At 43.2% G+C, this 24,427-nt stretch overlaps 1 protein-coding gene across 1 annotated transcript in view; it reads right to left on the bottom strand.

The window, feature by feature from the left end:
- The window catches only part of igsf11 (immunoglobulin superfamily member 11), a 93,839-nt gene that overhangs the window by 1,679 nt on the left and 67,733 nt on the right, over positions 1-24,427 (bottom strand). The window contains exons 3-7 of the mRNA XM_070829614.1: positions 11,535-11,698; positions 3,664-3,871; positions 3,064-3,219; positions 1,388-1,510; positions 320-467 (exon numbers count right to left, since the gene is read on the bottom strand). Coding sequence (XP_070685715.1) covers positions 320-467; positions 1,388-1,510; positions 3,064-3,219; positions 3,664-3,871; positions 11,535-11,698 — 799 coding nt within the window. The remainder of the gene's footprint in view (positions 1-319; positions 468-1,387; positions 1,511-3,063; positions 3,220-3,663; positions 3,872-11,534; positions 11,699-24,427) is intronic.

Here is a 24,427-nt window from a genome sequence, read left to right as displayed (position 1 = left end):
AAAATGCAAACTTTAAATCCAATTTTCTGGGCTGGGTTTCTTCTATAGATGAATCTTTGTGATTGCAGTGCTGACACACTTTTTACACTTGGAAGTACAAAACCACTGCTGCATCGTATCGGCTTTTAAAATACAGTAGAGCACAGATGTGATCTCCACTCTGCCATAGACTGAAATAAATACAGCATGCAAGTAAACAATTTCTGTTTGACTTCGACAGACACACCACATCCTGGAGACTACAAGGGCTTCTGGGTGCAATTCATACGCAATTCAAATAAAAAAAAGAAAAAAGAAAAACCACAAATCCAACCCAAACCTGATCTCATTGGGGATCTCCTCCTCATCGTATTTATTCTTATTCTTCCAGTAGAAGAGCGTGACCACCACTAGAAGGGAACAGATGATGACAGCTAGGACTCCCGTAGCGATGGTCCCCGCTATCAGACCCACACTCTGAGGCTGGGCTGCAGGACAGAGAGACGGGAGGAGAAAGTTTCACGCATTTGCCAACCAATTAACGGCCAGTTCAGTTTCAGTCATCCGGAATCAACCTCGGCTCAGGAGACAGCTGGATGAATTGCAGAAAAGAACTGCAACTTAATACAGCAATCAAATCTTTGCACTGAACGGTCCGATACTTTGTCGGATGACAGTTTTCAAAGAACAAATGCTCCACACATAAGATGTCTGACTGACTCTGACACTTGAGTATTTCTAAACCATTGTTTTTACCTGAGTTGGGCTGTATTCCATGGTGATATACATCTAAAACAAAAAGTTCAGGGGCAACGAATACCTCATGAATGGTTCCACTAATACTCAACTAAAGTAGAAACGATGATGGAACATGGATGATGTTTATGTTTCAAACATTTACATCTGCACCATATTGGCATCACCTGCTTTTAAATGACTGAAACCCTCTGTTATCTCTGACGGACAGACTCAGCAGACTGCACTGTGTTTCTGACAGTGAGAGTGAGCCTGTCACACACTGTCAGATGAAAAAAAAGACTAAAAACCACATTACAGTCCCTCTTGTCAAGCTATCCAAACTGTCTGACCCTGCATGACCCAAACGAACTCTGTCTTTTTCTTTGACTGGTGCAGGCGAGGGGAGTGCTGCTATCTGCAAGATGTTCTGGTCTTGTCCTATGTGTGGTTTTTATTATTTATTTGCTTGTTTTTTCTGTTCCATCCATCTGTTTGACAAGTGTCACTCAACTTCGAACTTTCTTCCCATCTGTCAGTGTTCGAGTGAGACGAGGATGTGGCTTTTCCATCCCCAAATACACATCCCTTAAACAAACACAGCCACGTGTCAGCTTGTCTGTACGTGACAATAGCAGTGCCGCATGGATCCTGCGTGTTTGAGCGTACTTACGTGCTACAACCTGCAGGTTGAGCAGGCAGGTGCTCTTGCCAATAGCGTTGCTGGAGGTACACTGGTAGAGTCCTGAGGTGCTGGTGCTGATGTTTCTAAGTGTTACGGTGCCCTGCATCTGGTCTAAAGGACGCACACAGAAGCCACACAGTAATTAAGGTGACTGAAACACACACACATTGACACACAGCACTATGTAGAAAGATACAAACGTATGACCCAAAGCATATCAAAAAAACATTTAGATAAAAAGTAGAGTAAGTATAACATTAGAGATTTTGAAATGTAGTTCCATTTTTTTTATATTACTGCTGACAACATATTCAACTGAACTAATTTTACTATCTACCAATAGAGGGTGCTATATGGCTTATATACAAGCATGCAGTTGTAAAAGTATACTGTCCAGTATCAAAAGTATAGCTATAGTATAGCTTTTCTTTCACAAATGATGAATGGGTTGAGTTGTGAGCTTACAATCATAGAGCTGTACACTACTGGACACAGCACGTCCCGGGTGTCTGAGTTAGAGGAAGTGAGCCAGATTTTCAGCTGTTCTCTTGACAATTGCGTGACAGATGTCACAGCTGTCTGTGTCAAGCTAACCTCGCATGGAGACAAGAGTGACACTGACAAATCCACGATCTCATTCCAGTTTGAATCAAATGCAAACAGCAGGAGAAGACAGACTCCGAGCCGAGCGCGAGACCATTTGTTCTTCCGATATTAAAGGTTAAGTGTGTCAAAATTTGGTGGGCTCTCAGAGTGCTGTCGTGAAAAGAGGATGTATTGTAAAAAAAAAAAGAAGAGCAGACAGATTTAATGAGAGTCTTGCACAAAACAGTTTGGCCTCTTTGAAGCTCCGAACATGTTAACATATCAAAGGGCTGATTGCCATACATGCCAATTAGCATGTCGCAAATGGATTACTAACATGTGTTCAACACCCTTTGTAGCTGAATTTGCATTTATGATGCAGTTTCTTCAAATTTGCAGTCCTTTGCCAGTGTCATTATTTGTTAGGTCATTAATTGTCTCTATAGCTACATGATAAAAAAATATTAATGTTACTGCCCTGGGAACCTACAATCTGAAACTGAACTTACATGTTGTGTGTTTGCCTTCTATCCATCTGTTGACCAGTAGTGTACAGACTTAGAAAGTGACTGGTGATGAAGATTATTTGACCGTGCAATGGGCACAGCTGGAAAAAGAAAGGAGAGTCCACTACACCAGTACTCTCTGATGCTGAAAACCAAGTACATCTGCAGTACACTTGCTCTTGTCATTCTGAGAGTAGCTGTACGGGTGTTGGGTCACTGCTTGGCTAAAGTTAAAGCAGTATGGTCCTAGTTATTCGACCAGTAAAAACATGGCAAGTGTTTTGAATAAGTTGGAAATGTGTGTCAAAGTTGGTATTCAGCATGAGAGAACGAGGAAGAACATAAAAACACCGCACTCATTCACAAATTCACTCCATCCATACATCATCACCCCTCAGCAGGATCAGTTGGGGAGGGGAGTCCTTCGGGTGGGCGTTATTTCGGGCCTGGCACATGATGACAGGTGGCTGAGATGGTGGGATTGTTGCTGAGTCTGAGCTACGCTATGTGAGTGACATTTACCCGCGAAGGTGGGGCAAAAGGGAACTCCGACGGCCAGCTTGTTTGTAATACCTTGCATGGCGTTGTGCGGCAGCTTGGGCAGCGCGTCCAGCTTCTCCCAGGAGTAGGACGGCGTGGGAATACCTTCATCTGAGCTGCAGATCAGCATGATGTCACTTCCTACATCCAGCGTGCCCTGGATTCTACATGCTGGCACCGAGGGGGGCACTGGCAGATGGAGAGAGTGGGCGGTGTCATGTTAACCACTTCACAAAGCGAATCTAATGTTTTTCCCAAATTCAGAGGAAAGTTCATATTCTAGAAATCTGAGTTACCACATGAATCGAACAGGCTCACATGCTGTTTGAAAAGTCTTAAAGGATTCTTCAAATTCAAAAATAACATTTCAATCCTTTACTATTTGTCATTTGTCAGAGGGATGACTGTGTTTAAATGTTGTGGGTTACCTTTCTTTAGAGCTCTACACTTAGGAGGAAATGCTGCCCTTCAAATTAAGGCGCAAAGCAAGCAAGTTTCATACATTTAATACTGAATATCAGATGAAAGTGCAGTGGAAAAGCAGTGGTTCTAAGAAGAATACATATTTCAAGAAATTGAAATTTTTTGAAACATCTCAAAAATGATATTCTGTGGTGATGTGCAGTTCTTTACCCAGCACGGTGAGCCCGATGACGCCGATGTTGCGCCCCCCTCTGTCTGGGAGGTTGTTGACCAGGCACTGGTAGGTCCCAGTGTCGGACAGCTGGGTGTTGTTGATGAAGATGGAGGCACTTGTGCTTGGCATGGTGGCCACGAAGCCCACACGACCATTGAGGTGGTTGGCGAGGCTGAACACCTGGCCGCCCTGGTAAATTATCACCTGGATCGGGATGCCAGAGCATAGTGGATGTAGAGATGGACGGAGAATTAAAGGAGATGAATTGGTAAGATAGAGAAGCAAAATGGGGAGAGGATGGGAGGTAGGAAAAGACGTTGATGACAAACAGAAAGAAGTAAAGAATTAAGAATCGGCATCCAAGATGTTTTCAATTCATCAGAATAGATACATTAATTAATAAATAAATGCGTTCCTCTTATCCACGGAAACACAGAAGATAGTCCTCAAGTTTGTGCAGCCATTAGAATGCCTTTTGTCATTCTAAACATCTCTATACTTCATGAAAGTGATTCTTGGACTATTTGTAACAGGCCACTGGAGGCCTGTGACAAATAGTCCAAGAATCACTTCACTCTGCAGGTTGTAGCACTTCACTCTCTCACTAGAGGGAGACCTGGTTCTACTAAGAGGCTGACAAATAGACTGACAGCGTACAGAAGAAAGTAAAGGAGCGAACACACTTTTATGTCCTGAGAAAGAAACAAACAAACAAACAGACAGACAGAAAAAACCTTTTATTTATAAATGGTTCTTTCTAGCTCAGTGGGTAGATTCCAGGGTAAGAAGAACATACTAAAAGTATGCTTTCACGGTACTGTAAGCCTCTTCAGATAAAAGCATCCACTATGCATAATTGAAAACTTTTTAACTTGGAAACATATAAACTGCAATCTGATGAATCCAATAGTAGAAATGCAGGGGAGTCGTCCCGCACGAGGAATCAAATCCAGAGAGAAATGAAACCAAAAGGCAGCCTTTTACGTTGCATCAGTGACTTTTAACAATAATCACAGTGAGAACACACTTGTGAGGATGAACTCACAGTTTCAGGTTGAGGTAAGCCCGTCTTGTGTCGGCATTAAAGAGCAATGAAGGATCAGTTTGTTCAAAAGCTTCCCTCGGGCCCCAAACTTGGGCTGAGGCAGAGCCACATGAAAAACAGCTCTCACCCCTCAGCTGGGCCCACACAAAAGATGAAGAGGACACACACAGACACATGGCATGTGCACTCTCTCTCTCACACACACACACACACACACACACACACACACACACACACACACAAAGCATGGATTGGAATCAGAGGGGCTATTCACTTTGGTGAAAAGAGCCCTCATTGAACTGTTCAAAGACCCAGGCAGGGAAACAACCAGCACCAGTGTGTGTGTGTGTGTGTGTGTGTGTGAGTGTATGTGTGAGACTGATAGTTGTGATGAAAGTGCAAGAGTGTGTATGTGACTGTGTCCTCCACCGCTGCTTAACGGTTGTAAATTGCGCGGCTGCAATTTCCTGAGTGCAGTACGCTCGCTTTGTCCTCTTATGTCCAGATGAATAGGCAGCTCCTCAGCTGTGATGAGAGCCTGCAACTGCATCTTCTGTGTGTGTGTGTGTGTGTGTGTGTGTGTGCGTCTCAGTATCTCAGCGTATATTCATTTACTCGTGGGGAGTGTATCAGTTGTGTGTGTGAGTGTGTGTGATTGTTCTGCCTCAGACTGTTTCGCAGTTTTATAACCGCGTGGTCTAACTTATATTTTGCGTTTCCAATCTTTTCCCGTCAAATCTTCTTTTTTCCCCATTTACCGTCCGTCAGTCTGTGCTTACTACTCTGTTTCCCTCCCTGACAGACGGCACCGGTATGACCTGGCTGTACACTCCTGATGACCTAACAATATAATCTGCATGCTCAGTGAAAGTGATCCAATCAATCGGCCTCACATGCAACACACACTATACGTGCGCGTCTGTGTGTGTGTGTGTGTGCATGAGTGAGCAGAGGATTAAAGCAGGAACTAAACTGTGGTGAATCTTACACCTGTCCCTGCTTTTTTTATTTGCTTTTTTTGAATTATTTTTATCTGAATTTCTGCTTTCTTTCTTTTTTTAAGCAACAAAAAGGGTCCAATTAAGATCAGTAGTGTGTGTGAAATGTGCTCTAATGGAGAGATAAATGCATCACATGCCGCCGCCTATTTCCTAGACTTTGTGTATCTGTCCACCATGTTGATGCATCCATATCTATGTGTGTGTATAAATCACCTCATCCTCTCGCGTGACCTGGTTGGCTTTATCGCTGTGCGCAGGCAGAAAAGAGGTCATGGCTGGCACTCAGATGGCGGATGGCCCTAAGAACTCTAGCTGGACTAGCTGGACGTCCCACTGCTGGCCCAGCGGTAAACCTCTGCTACATGCTTACTCTCCTAAAACCCTACATGCACACACACACACACAGTGCAAGCATTCAATCACACTTAAACTACATCTTTCACTGTTGCTCTGCAATCCACCCTGCGAGCATGAACCATCACTGGATCACCCTCAGATACTGTCTCTCACCGTACCATTCTCATGACCATAACCTACTTCTGACTGACCCCGACGACCCCGTTGGCCTCAGACATGAGGGACACTGCCATCGCCTCAGTAAAGCCTGAATAAACCTCTAAACCCACACAGCCTCCCCTCAATTTACTGACTGTAAGCTGCCACTGTTATCTGTTTCTATCCTCTGAGACATGTTCTGAACAATATGGGCTCAGATCCACTCACTGGTGTATCTCTGCTGGTTTTTGCATGATTTAGCCCATGAAATACTTAATGCGTTTATTTTTATTGACACCCAATTTCCAAAACATACAGTAAATGCGTAGAATGATCAGCCAGTTGCTGTGTTTCTGTTGCTCTGTGGTGCATTCAAGGACACTTTTTTAGCAAGCTATCCCGAGAGTGCTGATATAAACAGTCTCACTGTTGATCAGGTCAGATCAGGTTACGTTTATTTCTGTAATTCAGTATCATGTCTCAGTGGGCTTCTCAATCCAACATTGGTAATGATTACAAGCCAATGCAAGCTACCTAAGAGGACAAGTTGGGAAAAAAATATAAGTTTTAATATGTAAAATGCAACAACACGTCCTAACAAACAGTGGGCTTTTACATCAGCAATACTGTGCAGCAAAAAAAAACTGGACTGGAATTTCAAGGTGTTACCAAGGGTGTGAGTGATCTGGATCTGAGAGTGATCCAGGTGGGTTAGTGATCTGTGTCCTTCAATTAAACGCTCAAGAGCTCACGTGAATTAATTCATATACTGAACTGTCCTAAAGAAAGACAGTTTTAAAACCCACTGGTGGAAAAGACTGTGTTATCGCTGACTCTGCATACCGATGTCCCCGGAGGTAGGCAAGCTAATAAAAAGGAATCTTCCAAGTGCCGATCAATAAAAGGTATCACATTATTGTATATGAGAGGGTGCGTTGAAGCTGAGTACATGTATTGTGGTGAAACCGCTCCTCAACCTCTCCACATGGAGGAGTTACAGCCTCGGACAAATCATATGCCATTTCTGACTTTATCTGAGACTGGTCTTCGTTCGTTTTCTCCAATGTGTCCAGCAAAAATTCTTTCTAGAGGCGGCAAGGAGTGAAAAGGGTAATAATATGAGGGCATATTAATGTGGCGTCCATTTGATCTTTGATCCTGGCAGATTGTTGGGTTCAGATAAGGATCACATTCTGATCATCTAAAATACTATGACAGATGTTCTCAATTACAGATTTATTTCATTTCTGCACCACAGATTCTCTTTGACCTCAATTCTACCAGGGCCTTATTTCACTGAAACTGCACAATTTTACTCTTTGAGTTACAAAAATCAACACAGTTCGCTTTCCATGAATTGATTACAACATATCTAATTAATTTGTAGTACTGGAAATCATTTAGGCACAAAAAAGTCATCAGTCCGAGAATGGAAAAACTTTTCTCAACACATTTCTCTCTTCAACTAGAGTTAGTAAGGAGACGATGTGTATCACTTGTATTTCACTTTAAAGCAACTGTGACAATATTAACCTGCCAGGCTCACTGAACACAATGAAACATTTCTCTCAAGTGCTGTATATAGATGTTTGATATAACAACTACTCTAATGATGGCATTTCCAAAATCATTTCCAAGAATTCCTTTCCTCAGGTGGGCTGAGACAAAGGTGAACCTGGGGTTTGTATTAGAAAATACACATGACCCATGTGAAGTGGGTTAGAGAGGAGAACAGCTCCCAAACTTAAAACCATAGTCTAGTGTGTGTGTGTGTGTGTGTGTGTGTGTGTGTGTGTGTGTGTGCGTGCGTGTGTTTATCTGGATTATCTCACACCTAGCGGCCCAGAGGAAAGAGGTCAGGACATTTGATCACAGCAACACTGTGATGGACAGATTATATACAAAGAAACATGCAAACACACCCAAACACACAAGTCCACTCCTCTGAGCTACATGTGTACATGTTGTAATCTGGAGCTCAGCTTGTCAGGTAATCAGAGTAAACAAACAGGACTACAACCACAGCGGGGCGGAAGTTTAGCCAGAGATTCAAAGTCGACCATTACTGTCATTTCTTTGAGCGTAACAACGTCCCCAATTGCTCCTTTGTTCCTCCTCTTAGATATTTCAACTTCTAAAGAGTGTCAACATACAAATCACAGTGAAACCACATCCAGCTAACTGAGCTTAGGTTAGCTTTTTGCTTGGAAACATGGAAAACCAAAAAAAAAAAAAGGGATGCCTCACATCAGCCTAAATGTGTCTTCCAAGATTATTAAACCCACATTTAATGGATATAGCATCATATTGTCAATACATGGTATTTTTTAACCCTCACATGATCAACTTAGTAATCACAACACCCCCTTGAGTTGTCCAATGACCTGAAAACTCAGAGGCTGTAAACTTCATATCTCTACATCATTACACGGACTGGCTGATGTACATTGAGCCATTCGGATGGGCCTCCGACATGATTTTGAATGAGGTGTTACTGACATATCCAGCAGCTACAGAGAAACATTATCATTCATTTGGAATCATGTTTCTGGCCGCCTGGTGAATTTAAGAATTTATTGATTCTCTTTTAGGTCTGTTTTGGTCTCCTCCTACTCCTGAGGGAACTATCTGGGTCTTTAGCTGCTACATGGTCCACTATGTTCATCGCCTTGTAGTTAACTGTCTGTCTATAGATCTGAGAGGAACTGCAGAGTCCTGCAAATCCTTCCACATTACATATTTGATCCAATGTTGAAACAATGTCCATTGTATCAAATTATTGATTGTATCTGTTTCTAAAAATGGAAAGCATTTTAACTGGATGACTTTCTTTTGTTTAGTCTGTCCTGTTTTAATTACCTCAGAGATCAAACATCTAAACAGACTCTAGAAGCACCAGGCTGGCACATTTGCTCCATAAAGAGATGATATGAATGACTCATTAAGTTACATAGCCTATAATGTGGAGTCAACCACGGGGGCTTAAGGTTGTAAACCACAGGGTGAAGTCTTAAACAACATGGAAAAGCCTCAAGCAAACATACAGCAGGACTAATCTAGGTTTCAAAAGCACAGGCAGGTTTGCAGTGTCAGAAAACCCAGCACATCTCATGTTATCGCCCTCAAACAGTGCTGAATAAGTTGCACCGTCTTTTGTTATCTTGAACATGGTATTCAAATTTGAACAGAGTGAGATCTGAGTGGTCCGAGTGCACTCGCTAAAGTGCTAACGCAGGTTGTGAGGGTGTGCAAGTGTACAGAGTTTTGTTCAGTAATTCTTAATGGCTTTTAGCATCAACTGTAATCATTTATGACATCCTTTTCCTCTAAAATGACCTTGTACTTGTACTGTCGCCCCACGCAGCACTTTGTTTCATCACTCACTTTTCAGACAGCTCACCAAATTCACACACACACAACTGGATTGTAGTGCTGTACTTCACCCAGCGTTTGTTTCTTGTGTGCAGCTGCATGAATAGTGTTTGTCACTGTATGTGTATATAAATGTAATGTGCACACTTAAAAACTTGTGTGTGCATCACTGTGCTTGGATCCAATGTGCCCAGGTATACATCTATATGGACCTTGGACTGAGCATATGACATTGTGAGATTGCATTTGGTGTTTTGCAGCCTTCCACATGTATCAGCTAACATCATCACTCACCTGGCATCTAAAAGACACACACATTCTCCCATTAATAAGTACCTCTGCATGCTTGCGTTTACTGCTGTTTCTAGTTTGTGTGTGAACACTAAAATACCTCATCCAACTTATCAGGTGTGCACATGGCAGCATTGCTCTGTGATGTGTGCATTTGTGGATGCATGGAAATATGCATGCCAGTTTTCACACTTTCATTGTGCACTCTGCACGCATGTTATGTGTGAAGCCAGTAAATATATATAAGCCCTGCATGTATGCATGTGGATCTGCAGTGCTTTTGGACCAGCAGTCTGTCTAATGCCAGTTTGTGTGTGTATGCCAGTGTGTGTGTGTGTGTGTGTGTGTGTGTGTGCTTGTGTGTGTGGTGAGAACAGCTGCGATATAGAGCCTGTCGTGGGCGTGAGGTAATTAGTGCAGAAGATGATTGTATTATTTGGACGGCCGACCAGCGCCGGGGTTCAAAGTGAAGGGAGGCAGGTGAGCTTGTACGGCCTGCAGCTGCATGTTAAACAACTCAAATGGAATCACAGAAGTCCCGCAAGGGGGGGAAGGAAGAGTGAGAAAGAGATGGAGGAAGGGAAGGTGAGAAAAAACACAGAAAGAAACCGAGAGTAGGAAGGGACGGTGGTGAGAAGCCAGCGAGACAAAATTAACGGCAATAAGACACAACAAAAACTGCTGCCAGTGTTCCCAAACAAATTCACAACAGTGAAATGAGCTTCTGGACACTTTGCAGTACAGTTGATGCATTGTTGAGACATTGTTTTAAAGGTGGAGAAGTGCCACATGACTTTGCTTGTCCTGCAGTACAACTTAGATAGAGTTAACTAGACTATGGACACACCTTAAGCTTACTACTGCATCTATATCACTCCATTATTGTCATCTAATATCTATAACTAGCTAATATCCTAAAGGTGCGTTCAGATGCACCGGAAAGAGAAATTTAGTGTCTTTGTGTTTATGCAGAATTGACTGTATCGTAGCAGCCACCGCACCTACCATGTGTATACATGTGTATAGCGTGTTAGCATGGGTTTTCTTCGATCATCATCTTGAGTGAGAGTCAGTGAAGTCATGTAACTGCTCTGGATGTCCCTCAAGCCCCAAACACTCTCTCTCAGTGAATGTATTTTGCAAAATTTCTAAATTCTCAAGTTTTTCAACAAGAGCAAATGTGTCCCCGTCTTAATTTTGGTCACTAATTTCAATCTCTGTCTATTTGGCTCTCTTTGGACTGTTCCTTTGGCTTTCTTTGCGACCTCTGAAATTCTCTTTGCGCTGTATCTGAGCACACCTTATTACAGATCCAGTCTCGTGTACCTGCTTTGACTGTAAGGTTGGTGTTGGGAAGAAGCATGGACATCCACAGGACGCGTGTACAGTAATGATGCATTAGAACACAAGTTAAATGCATCTCGGCAGTAAAGCATACATCTCAGCAAGCACCTAAAGAGTGTACAGTAGCTCTGGCTGGACTGTCTCTCACTGATCGACACCTACATCACAGTTGTCACGCTAACATTTGCGTCATCAAAAGAATCAAACTGGGTTGCAGATCTCTGTCACTGATTTTTTTTTAAATGTTTCCTTGCTGAAGGAGCTAAAGGAATGCTTTGTCACTCTGTCTGAGTGGGTGCATAAGTCATGTACACTGTACCTGTTCTGGCTGGTTGGCATTGGACAGTGGTATCACCATCCAGATGATGTTGAGGTTGTTGAGGGCAGCGCTGGTGGTGAAGGAGCAGGGCAGGACGGCTGCTTGACCACGGGCCACCTGGATACTGCTCTGAGACACCGTCACGTCCAGCGCCCGCACAGAGACTGCAGGAGGAAGGAGGCAGTGATGAGCGTCTTGATATACAGCAGAAAAGCAGATACAATACCAAGGTGTAAACAAGCAAAACAAGCAGAGATAGAAGAGCAGACATCTAAACAAAGCAATTACAACTGCCGACAGATGTATCTTGTGCAATCTCTCCTATAGATCTTTGCACTTTGTAAGAGAAGCTAAATATCCAAGTGTAACGTCTGTCTGCAGGCTGTTTGATATTGAAAATCTGCCCTTTAGTGTGTCAAAGAGAGAGACAGAGGGACAGAAGCGTGGACAGAGGTAGGTGAGGTCTGTAAATACAAGTAATGATTAATAAAATCTTTGCTATGTACACGTAAACGTACGATATCAAATCAAAAAGTCACTTTTGTCTCAGTGCGTCCTTTCTCCGCTGCCTTTTCATCTTTACAGCAAAACAAACACGCTTTCCGAACCGAGCTCCTGTTTTGAAAGCTAAACAAACATCTAGACCACACTGTGAACGATTACATGAAATATGTAATAGTTAAATGGGGAAACATGATAGGCTGTCTCTTGAGTTATTCATTTCCTGAAACAACTTGCTTCTAGCTGCTTTCATGGGAACAGAGTCTGTATCAATACATAATAAATGAACATGACAAGTGGGGATAGTGATGGTTATTTTGAATAATATTTGCTGCTTTCTTTGCACATTCAGCATACTAAATAACTAGGATAGCCTATTGTCTTGTGCATCTACGGTCTAACCTCTCAAACTAAGGAACTGAGGAGCTGCTTTGCTCACATGGGCTCTGCTGTCAGCCGTAACAGACCCACAGAGACAAATGTATACATGCAACATCCTATTTCTAGACCAGCTAAAGACATTACAGCCTAAATGAAGTTAGATCTCCCCCGCAAGCATGTATCCATGTCCAAAAACCCCAATGGGAAGTAATCTTATCTAAACATGTTGAGGAGGATGATGGCACTGATATGATTACAGATAATTGATCATGTCCTGTGAATCGTCCTTGTTAGTGATCATGTAAGATGATGATCTCGCTGTAATCTAATGGGAGAAACCACCAAACAACATTTTTGTGGTATGTAGGAGCCAGAGCCAGACCACGAGCGCAACCGTGTATCCAGTTATCTGTATATAAATTCTGCAAAATATAAGGAGTGTTCCATCTACAAAAACTGTGGGCTTTAAGTGTCATTTCTGCCGAATTTGGGTTTGGAATATCACCATATTCTCGCTGACAGACTGCCATGTTGCTCCCTCTCTGTCGGTCCGAAACCTGCTGACTTCCTACGCTTTCCTTCTGCTGGCAGACACCACACGCCCCGCAGGCTCACTGCTGGCACAGGGGAGATAGGCAGGGCTTGAACTGCTCCGCTCAGTCATGGTTTATAATATACACTGTGTTTATATATATTCATGAAAAGACTTCCCCTAAATTATGCAAGGCATTATATCCCACTGACATGTCAATATGGATCATTTACAGTAGTGTGATTCCTCACTGTAACTCAATTGCTTAAATAAGACTGTACGTTAAGCAGCATGACAGTCTGCTCAGTGCGTACGTCACAACTCAACTAATGAGCTTCCATTATGACATCAATAATCTCAGGCTGTCATTATAAATGTAACAAATAGCAAACTCTTAGGTCCCTACTCTAATGTGATCTTCTTCTATCCTCTGTGTACGCAATGTTCACTTTATGTACACAATCAATCTTTGTTCTTAGTTCAGGATTAGCAGCAAAGAGGAGGAAGTTCATACCAGAGGTTACGACCTTAACAGAATGTAAGACTGTATTAGCAGCATGAGATCAGCGTAAGTGTTTATTCTCATGGCCACATCGATATTAAATGGGCTAGATTTGGGGAGGAAGAGAGACGGGACGGGAAGATTGAAATAAAGAAAGGACGAGAGAAAGAAAGAGGTCCTAGAGGAATGAAGATAGAAGGAGCATCTTATCATCCCTAAGCCTCCTCCAAGGCAGCAGTCTCTCAAGCCCACAACAGCTGGAGGGCTCATTTCAAAACACTGGATTAGGGAACCTCTGCGCGCAGAGCCTGTAAGCTCCCACGACCAAAGAAGAAACACACACTTACATTTACACACGCTGGAAATCACAAGCAAGCGCGCAAACACACACATGGTAACGAGCATATGCACACATACTGTACATTCAGCATGCTCATATGCATACACATGCCCTCCAACACCGACACACACTTGACATACCACCCACTGCCATGCACACATATTCAGACTCATCGGTGTGTGAGTGTGTGTGTGTCATCGCTGACATGTACGGTGGCTCTTTAGGGACACGTGTAAGAGACAGAGACGGGAGCGCATCGACAGCTCACCAACAAAACTGTGGTATTGCTAAGCATTGCCTCATTATTGCACACTCTTCTGCCAAAGCTTCATGCCAGCTCTTCGGCTCTACTCTTGGAGCATGTCCGGCAGACAACTGCTCTTCCAGAATGAATACTGTAAAGGGTGAGTGACTCATTGTCAAATATGGCCACCCAGATAAAAGGCTGTCTGTCTAAATTACATTATTCTAGGCACAGGGAAACTGCACTGATTTCAGGAAATACTCTCCAAGACTGTTATATTTTATGCCGTTTCCCTAATTCGGTCTTCCAACATGTTTCTTTGCTGTTGCTGGCTGAGTGCGGCACACAGTTTAGCAGTCTTCTCAACGCCCCCCCTGGTTGATAAGAATGGGTGTAATGTAAATGAGCAGTCCACCTCGTTAAGTTCACAATCCAAGCCTCTCCATTTTTATGTCCACAAACATCTTGTTCCCTCCTGCTCTTTTCTCTGGCCCTGAGCTGCCCCGAGGCACAGCTCAGCAAGACTCAGGCCAGCCTGACTGACAGGAAATGGCCCAAAACCCACCATGCTGACTCTCCCTGATGCTGACCATCCACTGCCCACAGTTATGTATACCTGTCATAGATGAGCGCTGCATTGTTGCCTTATTAGGCCTCAGTCAAAGACTAACACACAGCCATTGGTTGTTACTTTCAAATCAGTTATATATCATTATTTTGATTGACTTTAGTCAACTGCCCAATGACTAGAATGACACATGATTTGAATCAACAAAAATATGTCGATTTCAGCAGGTATCTAAATATAGCTGTGCGAAATTAAATGAACAACACTTAACTGTTGACTCAGTTTGCAAAATGTAGACATTTGGAAGCTTGTCAGTTTATCTGTGCGCTTCAGGCATTCACATGCAGGAGCCTCCTGGTGTTTTTGGACACACCGCCGGTTTGTGATTGGATAATAAACCAGAAAGAAAGCCGTGCATTTGCTGACCTGCGCTGGTAAATAGAAGCCTTTGTACGAGTTTCTTTTTATTCTTAGAAATAGCAACTCATCATCTCCCGTTGCGCTTTTCATTTTGCATGTTTTTATCAATGACAAAATGACAGAATTTGGGCTGTTAAAAGACAAGGACAAGGAAGAAAACAAGCACAAGAGAGGGATGCACCTCTCAGAAAGAAAGGACAGAAGTCAGGTAGGGAGGCACAGAGAGGAAGAATAAATCAGAGAGGAGAGGAGAAGAGGGGAGGAGTGAAATAGGGGCGGATAGAAGAAAGGAGGGAGGATTCTGCTTTTTCCAGAGAGGCCTAATTGATAAAGTCACCCCAGGCATCGCTAGCAGTGCTTATGGAGTGAAGGAGAGAACCAGCAGCGTGGCTCAGTTAAAACAGCTCTCTCTCCTCATTCGGGAGCCAAGTGTCAAAACTGCTGTTGATTAATGCATGAGAAAACCATACACCTCAGAGAGCATGGAAATCTGAGTGTGTTTGTGTGCGTGTGTGTGTGTGTATGATGCATGTGTGTGTCTGCGCTTACTCACTCAGTCAAAGCTAAGGTGCTGCCATGATGAGATGGAGAACAAAAGCAGGGTTAATACAACACTTCCACGCTCTCGCTCACGCAAACATTCATTCTCTCTTGCTCACTCTCTCTCTCTCTCTCTCACACACACACACGCACTGACGATCCCTGTTCGGCAAGTCATTTGCATCCTGTGTTTTTATTCATGTGGCTCTTTTATTCATAGGCTTTACTTTTATTTCAGTTTCAAACAGATGCCCCTGATGCTGTGATGAGCCTCTGGCACAGCTTCACTGGGCGGGCTGGGACACACACTGAAACACAGAGACACACCCACACATGCATACACCTATTTATGTAGGATGATTGATGATGGTGCTGAGCCTGACTAAAGACAGGCAGCAGAACGCACATCAATATATACGTAAAAGGGAGAAATCTCCTCTTCTTCTGACATTAAACCAAGTGTCTTCCTCTTTGCAGGCAACAATAACTTTGACCTCAAATTCACACCCAATTATCAGATATCTGTGTTTTTTTGGGTTTTTTTTTGGTGTAAACCTCATTTTCTCTATAAATTTTAGACCAGAAAGCAACAGTGAAAACATCACAGGCAGCTGGTTTCATACGTGGTAGCCACCTTTTGTCAGCTGCATTTTCTCCTAGTGTGAGACTTCTTAAGAGAGAGAGAGGAGAAGAGAGGAGAAGAGTGAGAGGGAGCGATGAGATCGAGCAGAAAATCATGTATCTCCTGCTTCAGGCGTGACAGTTGGCAGCTCTGATCACATTTCATGTTTAATCTGCATACTTTTGCAATTTCTCTTTGGACTCAAAGGCCGGTTGAGATTGCTTTAGTGCTTTAACCTCCAAGTGCTGCAAGGACAAAGAAAAATAGCAAAAGCATGAAATTAAACACAAGCATGAACACATCTACACATGGATCCATGTGCATTGACACCTGTGCCCACACACAAATGGAGTTCTGTGTCCCTTCCTCTGCAGCAGACCCAGGGGCTTCAGGATGTGCTGTTTGTGTATGGTGGACCCTGTGATGCTGCCGCTGCCCGCGAGGCACCAGGGCGAACCAACAAGCGAGCAAAGACATCCGTGTGAAACTCAGGTGGTATAGTCGTGTACCCAGCTGCTCAATGGTAACTCATCAAGCACCATGCTCAAAGCACTGCCGAGGTGAAAATAAAGTCACAAACCCACTCAGTTTTCAATCTGAAAGGGTTTATAATTACTGTATACTGCTTTAACAACACGTTGTTACCTTTGACATAGAAATTCTATAAATTGTTTCTACTGGATTTTTAATTTCTGAGTAGTTTGGGAAGCTTAAAATCTAAAATATTTTAATGGAATAGTAATTTTAGCACTTGGGTGTGTCAGTGTTATGGTCTTCATATTACCCAGTACCAATGGATAGAAAACCGCCTAACAAAAAGGCTGTTTTGATTCAGTAACCCAACAGTAATGTAGAAATATCACTGATACTGGGTCAGTTTTTTTGATGAACCACTAAAGCTACATCTGATTGCAATACAGTAAACCTATACTCCCTTTCTCTAGATAAGGCTGTAATCAGCTTCCATCAGAGTAAACAAAGTGAACCTTTAGGACGTGCCTGTTTATAACCATAGTCCACAGGGATCACATTATAAAAGGTCCTCATTCATATTTCACAAAGAGTAAAACGCAGGTCCTGTCTACTGTGTACAGAGCACACAAAACCTTGCTTACAAAAGAACGGCATGAACTACAGCTGAATAAATCTCTTCAGCTTCTGCCTGCCTGCACTGTCCTAGTTCAAAGGTTGCGCAGATTTAATTGTAACGATCAGATCCACCGACTACAGCAAATACAAAGTTATGGCGTCCATGCAGCAAATTGGTACATGAATGAATACGTGAAAGATGAGTTACGTCCTCAGTTTAAACTCTCTGGTTGGGAAAACTCCATTGTTCACTCTCATGTGTAAAAAATCACACTCAGTGGGTGAGGGATTTTGATGGGTCAAAGGGAACTTAGATGATGATGTCAGCTTAACGTCTGCCAGAGGTTTTTGCTCACATGACCATTTAATCCCTCCTTTCCTTTCCTTTCCTTCCCTTCTCCCCTCCTCTCCTCCATTTTCCCTCCTCAGTCCATCCAGAAAACCCACACCCAATGAAAGAGCCTTAAAAAATCTCTTGCTCATCCTCCCCCTCATCCCTTTCCCCGCCCCTCCTAGTTGACCTATTAGCCACAACAGCCAACTCCCTAACAGGGCCCACTGACTAGCCTACATAGCTTAATACTCTCCTCTAAACTGTACTGAGTCTGACTAGCCCGGCTTGCACTCCTAATGCACTACTGTAAACATGTCCTACTATCAGCACAAGGCCTCATAGCCCACATACAAGCTAAAGCAAGTAGCATCGATCCCACTATTGGAACACAGCCTTCGCTTTCACAGTCTCACAATCACAAAAGTGAGAATCTGTTTGTTTGTATCTGACTAGAGTTCACTTTCATTTAAGCTAAACCATAACCGGTTCTTTTAGAAGTCTGCGTTTGCACTGCAAGGTTATTAAATTTGCACGATGGGAGCAAAACAGATGTAATTGATGGTGTTTTTGACCTGTGATGATAACTCATGGGAAGGGTTTTTTTCACTCTTTATTTACATTGCATGTCCACCTCTTAGTCTGGTCATGTGTTGTGCACATACAAGCACGCATCACATGAGTGGCAGAACATCCTCACTTCCTCCTCATGAGACGACCAGTTTGAGAAAGTGCAGCTGACTACTCTAAACCAGAATGAGCATGCTGGATCACTGTACCACCCTGTACCCAAAAGATGCACAATAAGCTTTATTTTATTTTACATTATTGTTAAAACAATAAGCTAGATGGCAAAAGCACCATAGTTTTGTGTAGTGTGCTAAGTATTATTTTTAGAATGAGGCTTTTTTTCACTGTTGAAATAAAAATCTGACTGACTGCTAATGCAAATGAAACGGGTGAAAGTTATTATGAACAAACTATCGGGTGATCAACCAAACTAGTGTGCTCGGCTGCGTGTACTGAGCGAGCAGAAGGTTAAAGTAGGCCACTGCCCTCGTGCACAGATAAGCCTGGGCACTGGAAGACTACTGCTAAAGCAGCAAACAGATGGCTCTGCACATGCAGCCCTGGACAAAGCTGCACACACACACACACACACACACACACAATGTCCAAAAAACATGAAGTACCAACTTCAGTGGAGTACACTAATCACAAATATACTGCTCAAATGAAAAAAAAAAAAAAAACATCACTCTCATGCTTGCTCATACAGCATACAGTAAAAAAACACATGCTGTTTTGCAAATTGCCAGCACATGTTGCTCGGTTGCATGTTGTACACGCTTGTTTCAAATGACAGCTGAGGAAACAGACCTGAATTTCCCCAAAGAAAAAGACTCCTGTTCCTGTCAGCCACCAGCTACCTTGCAGCCTTCATACCGTCTCTGTGTGTAGTAACTCCATTCCCTGTCAGACTTGCATGTTTGGCAAACTTGCCACAGTGTCTGCATGTAAATCTAACATCCTGGCAAGCATACTGATCTGCCAGTAAGATGACATGATTGGCAAAGGGCTCTGTTTTGCTTTGGCAGCTCCAGTGCTCAAGTCCCTTTTAAGTGGGTGACAACGGCCTGGTTATGCCAAAGACGTCTAAATGAAGCAACACAACGTCTCTCCATGTCGGGTTCGTACGTATAGCTAATATAGAGGCAAGAGCTAGCAGGATAACTTGGATAAGAACAATAGTGTTTTCTGATTATTCCATAAATTGCACCGTATGGCAGAAATGCCAGAGCTTTCTGTAGATGTTCGAAACATCTTCATTAGAGTCATAAACTGCTGTGTTGTGGAAAAGCAGCAGTGTTCCCCTTTCTGTTCTACATGTCGGCAGGTAAGGCCAGACCCCTGGGACTCTCTCCACTGTCTGCATGGCACAGGTTAACGCAAATACAGTCTAAGCTTCTCAGTCAGCCAGCCAGCGGATAACACAGAGGACTATTTCTGGAACCAGCATTTAGCCTAAAGTAACCTTGTCTGATGCCCTTTGGTTTGTAACTGGCTCGTAGGCAGTCGTAGGTTGCTCTCGCTCTTTTAATCATCTCACTCTTCTTTGCTCCCATCTTTGTTTTTTTCCCCCACTCATTTTGCCTCTTGCTCTCTCTTCCTCTCTGTCACTACAGTAGACCTCTTAAATGAAGGCAGTGATTTTAAGGCCGCCAACGCTGGCCAGCCACCTGGGAGCAGCAGCACTCTTGCAGGTGATTTGGTCAGTACAGTTCTCCGGCAATAAGGGCCCGTAATGATTTATCGTCTGTTTGAGTCCCAGTGTGGTTCACCTTCAGGATGAACTCGCGCTCAACTCAGTTCCACTGATGTGTATTATCAGAGGAAAGCAGGAGAGCGAGGCAGGGAAACACAGCTGAGGCTGTGGCGGGGTAAAGTCCTTACCGCATCTCATTTCAGATTTTAAAATGGTTCAATTTAGGAATCTTTACAGCTTTATATAAGGCGCATTTTAGTTTCTTAACGATAAAGTTACAGGAAAGAAAGACTGCTGGAGTGCTAAAGCTACTTTTTTCAGATATGTTTTGCTGAGAGCGATGCTCTTTGTTATGCTGAACACTCACGTGGTGTTTTTGTCTGCCTTCATACTGTGATCTGACTATGAACCTGAGTATACAGTACCTGCATGTCAGGCAACTGTAAAACACAAAGCAGAGTAATGTAAGATTTGAAGGGTAGGTAAGGAACTGTGTGGGCAAATGCAGGTAGAGATGAATGTGTGAAATGTCAGAGGAAGGTTGGAAAAACTATGGATGCGGTGATACACTTCTTCAACTGCCTGTTCCAATTCTGAGCACAGGTATGAATTATATCATAGTGCGACAGGCTACGCTTTGAGTCATATTGGCTTGGAGGATCAGATTAGTAGATTTGGGAAAATTCTCTGGTACCAAGGTTGTATTTTAGCCTGTTAGCATGCCATCTGTCAGCAAAAACCAGGTATTAATGCATCTCTAAAGCCATAGTGCCAGCGGAGGCATGATGTCTGACCTGTTGTGAATTAGAGTGTGTGTTCTGAGGACAGCAGGATGTCCGTCAGTCAGACGGGAATGGAGTCAGACCAAGGCTATTTCCCCATTGGAGCTGCTGCTACATCTTCCTTTAGCATCTCTCACACTGAAGTGCATATATCATTATTTTATTTTGACAAATCTTTCTTCTTCTTCTTCCTTCATGTAACCTGGCCTTCCTCCATCTTTGATAATTATTAAAGTATCAATCCAGTCAAACTTGTGCAATATCTGAAAGGACTGAAACCTATTGACTGCATTTCTCCAGCTGTCTCTCTCTCTCTCTCTCTCTCTCACACACACACACACACACACACACACACACACACACACACACACACACTCTTGCCCTGAACTTTTTTGCCCCCGTGTCAAAAAGGTTTGCGATCTCCCCTGTGGACAGCTGCTCTCAGCTGACTCCGCCATGACATACGACCAGCCGAGAGATGCGAGCTGTTATTTAGAGAAGAAATAACAACAACTATTGATTCCCTTCTAAAAGCCATTTTAATCCCATTTAAGAAAGAAAAAAAACTGTTTGTTTTCTCCACTGTCTCATTTAGGGCTACCATTTACAGTTCAGCACAGTTATCTTGTGATTATTTTTCTTTCAGCTGTTCCAGGAGCGGAGGAGGGGATGGGCTGACATGGATTTCCAGTTTTTTGTAAACAGGCAATTTTGATGAATGGTGCAACGAGGCACGGAGGGAATCTGTCAGTGGCAAATACACACACACATAAGCGAGGTCATATGAGAATCATACTATGGTATTTAATTACATGTACCCGCAGTACATGCATCATAAAACAAGTTTACATGTAACTATATTTGTACCTGTTGTTAACGGAAAAAATGAATTATTGTCTGAGTGAACAGTCGATAATCTCTAATGGAAATATTCATCTATGGATATGAAACATCAGTCAGTTATCATTGTGATACCGCTGCTGGTGCAATCACTGCTTCAGTCCTGCCTTTGATTTGATCTGTGTAAGGAGTTATTTCACCCGAACCATTTAATGCGTGCTTGTGCCTAGGTGTTGACCAGCATATGGTGATGCTTTCTAACTTATTCTGCTTTTGGATGTTTGATGTAGGTCAAACGCTGGCTCAGCAAACACTGGAAAACGGTCCACATTCTCATTCTGCACACTGGTCAAATTTACATCCCATTTCATTCAGAGGAAACTTTACCGTACTGTAACACATACACACACATATACGAACACAAACACACACACACACACCTCCATCGTTCTTCTACTATTCAGCAAAAAAAAACTGCTCTAAAAAAAAAAAATCAACAAACATGCTGAGTCTGCGCTCTTAAGGCGGCTAGGACTGTTTCTCAGACAGCAAAGAAACCAGGAAGTCAAAAGCACCAAGCTCTGATCAACGAAGAAAAGTTTTCTAACACTCTGATCAGTCAAAGGAAAGGCTCTTTGAGGTGCGGGCCACATTTCAGCACATTCATACATAAAAAGTTTGACTAGAAAAGAACATATCTGACATTTAGTCATCATGATACTTGGCCTAACTCTTCCGACAAACTGAGACATCCTTTTGGCCTACTAGATTCACAAAACCTTTTCTGGCAACCGAATGTATTTCTATACATACATGGTTATAAATGATTCTAAATTATTTACCAAATTGATATGTGCATTATAAGGAATCCCAGATTTAAGCCGGAGACACACTACATACTGACATACTGACTGTAAAATGCTGAATAACATCTTGAGGAAGGCACTCACTGACTTTAATTCAAAGCTCCATTGAGAACTCAGAGGTTCCTCTCTGTAGGTTTTGTCGCTCCTGCAGCCAGCGTGGCTGCACTTTGGGAGTTAGATAATGCTGTTGTCAGTCAGTGACCTCTTCCTCGGTAACAGGCGCTGCGTAAGCTTCTGTGTGTGTGTGTGTGTGTGTGTGTGTGTGTGTGTGTATGCATGTGCTTGATGGAGCACAGCCCCAATGCCGAGCACATCTGCTCCGGACGCCCCTGGCACTGCCATATGGCTGGCAAACACGCCTCCTACTCCTTCTCCACAAAGAGAGAGTTTGCAATGAAAAGAGAAAATGAGTGAAAATGAGTGTGTGTGCATGACTGAGAAAAAAGCGTGTGAGAGACAGCGCGAGGGAAGGAAGGCAGAAGAGAGTAACAGCTGATGAGTGAGGATCTGCACGTGCTGCCCATTACGCTTTGCGGACAGATCCACTCCCCCTCCAAACACACTAATGTTTTAAACACCCCAGCATGACTGCAGTTGTCTCTCCACACCATGGCGGAGTCTAATACTGATTACGCAAGTGCTTACATCTTAGCCGAGTCTTTACCTGATTGGAGTAAATGAGCAGACCAATGGAATGGTGCTTACATCATTATTTTGATGTATATTCATCATTTAACCTGGTTTAAGCTGGACAAGAGATGCAGTCCTTCAAAAAGCTACTGAACCAAGAAGTTACCCAAAATGATTTATTTCTCATAGAATGGAAGGAATCAGGTAGAGTTAATCACTTTTCTTTCTATAGTGACGCTCCACTCCATTTGTCACCACTGATATAGTAAAACACCTGTAGACTTGAAAGGCACGCTGTAAGGCTTTGTTGATTCTTTGTGGACAACAGGGCCTTTGATAACTGTGGATTCATGGTGGTTATGATGGATTCCACTGGTGAGCAGTTTTTTACTGAGAAAAACATCCGCAGTAGTTCTCACCATAGCTGCATTATAGCTGATTGAATAAATGGCTAAATACAAGACCTTTTTTTCCGAATTTCCAAAGTTTTGCACGAACTAAAGCATGCGTGGCATCGTTGCTTCTTGCTTGACAGGCAACAGGTATGTGTAACAAAATATGTCCAATGGACTGCAATTATATAATAGCCCAACTCGTATTCTGTAATCAGTATTACCCATTAAGGTAGTGTCTATATGGTGAGCTTCACTAACACTGGTAACCACCATCCCCCATCTCTTCAGAAGAGCAAGTGAATCATATCGTATACAGCTTCAATGAGTACACATCAAGCTATTCATTTCTAACATTTCAAAGGCTGGGGGCTTGTACGGAAGTTTAGGCCTCGCTTATATCTGACATGTGAATCTTTTTGAGCATGATGTATAGCATCAGAGGCACCAGGCGCAGCTTTACACTCCACCCTCCTCTTCTATCTCCTCTTATCTCCTGCAGCTCCCTCCTTTTCTTCCAGTCTTTCTCTTCTTCATTCCCTTCTCTTCTCTCCTCTCCTCTGCTGCCTGGGGCTTTTCATGAAGGCTGCGTTAATATGAGGAAATCAATACCCTCACTACGTCGGCTGTCGAGGGCCAGGTCAGAGACTCGGTGGTGGGGAATAGGGGGCGGCGGTGTGGTGGAGGTGCGTGTTTGTGTGAGGGAGGGAGGGAGATATGTTGCTCAATAAACACAAGCCCATTGATCTTTTCTGCATGGCTTTGTGTGCGCAAGGGTCCTCTGAGACTCCTCGGGGCCTGACTGACAGGCAGTCAGCTGGTTCTAGGCCTCAGAGACAGACTGAGTGTGTGTGTGTGTGTGTGTGTGTGTCCACGTGGCAGTGAAAGCAATCGCACAAACACTGTTGACGCAAGTTTATGACATTTGCCTACAGGTATCGCTTCCTTTTTTGGGCTGTAATCCTCCCTCTCAATGCAAAGTGTCTTTTTTTATCTAGAGCAGGGGTGCCCAATACGTCGAACGCGAAGGTAGAGCGGGTAGATCGC

This window comes from Pempheris klunzingeri, chromosome 4, assembly GCF_042242105.1.
Source record: "Pempheris klunzingeri isolate RE-2024b chromosome 4, fPemKlu1.hap1, whole genome shotgun sequence".
Lineage (NCBI taxonomy): Eukaryota > Metazoa > Chordata > Actinopteri > Acropomatiformes > Pempheridae > Pempheris > Pempheris klunzingeri.
This window is presented reverse-complemented; position numbering and strand designations above follow the sequence as displayed.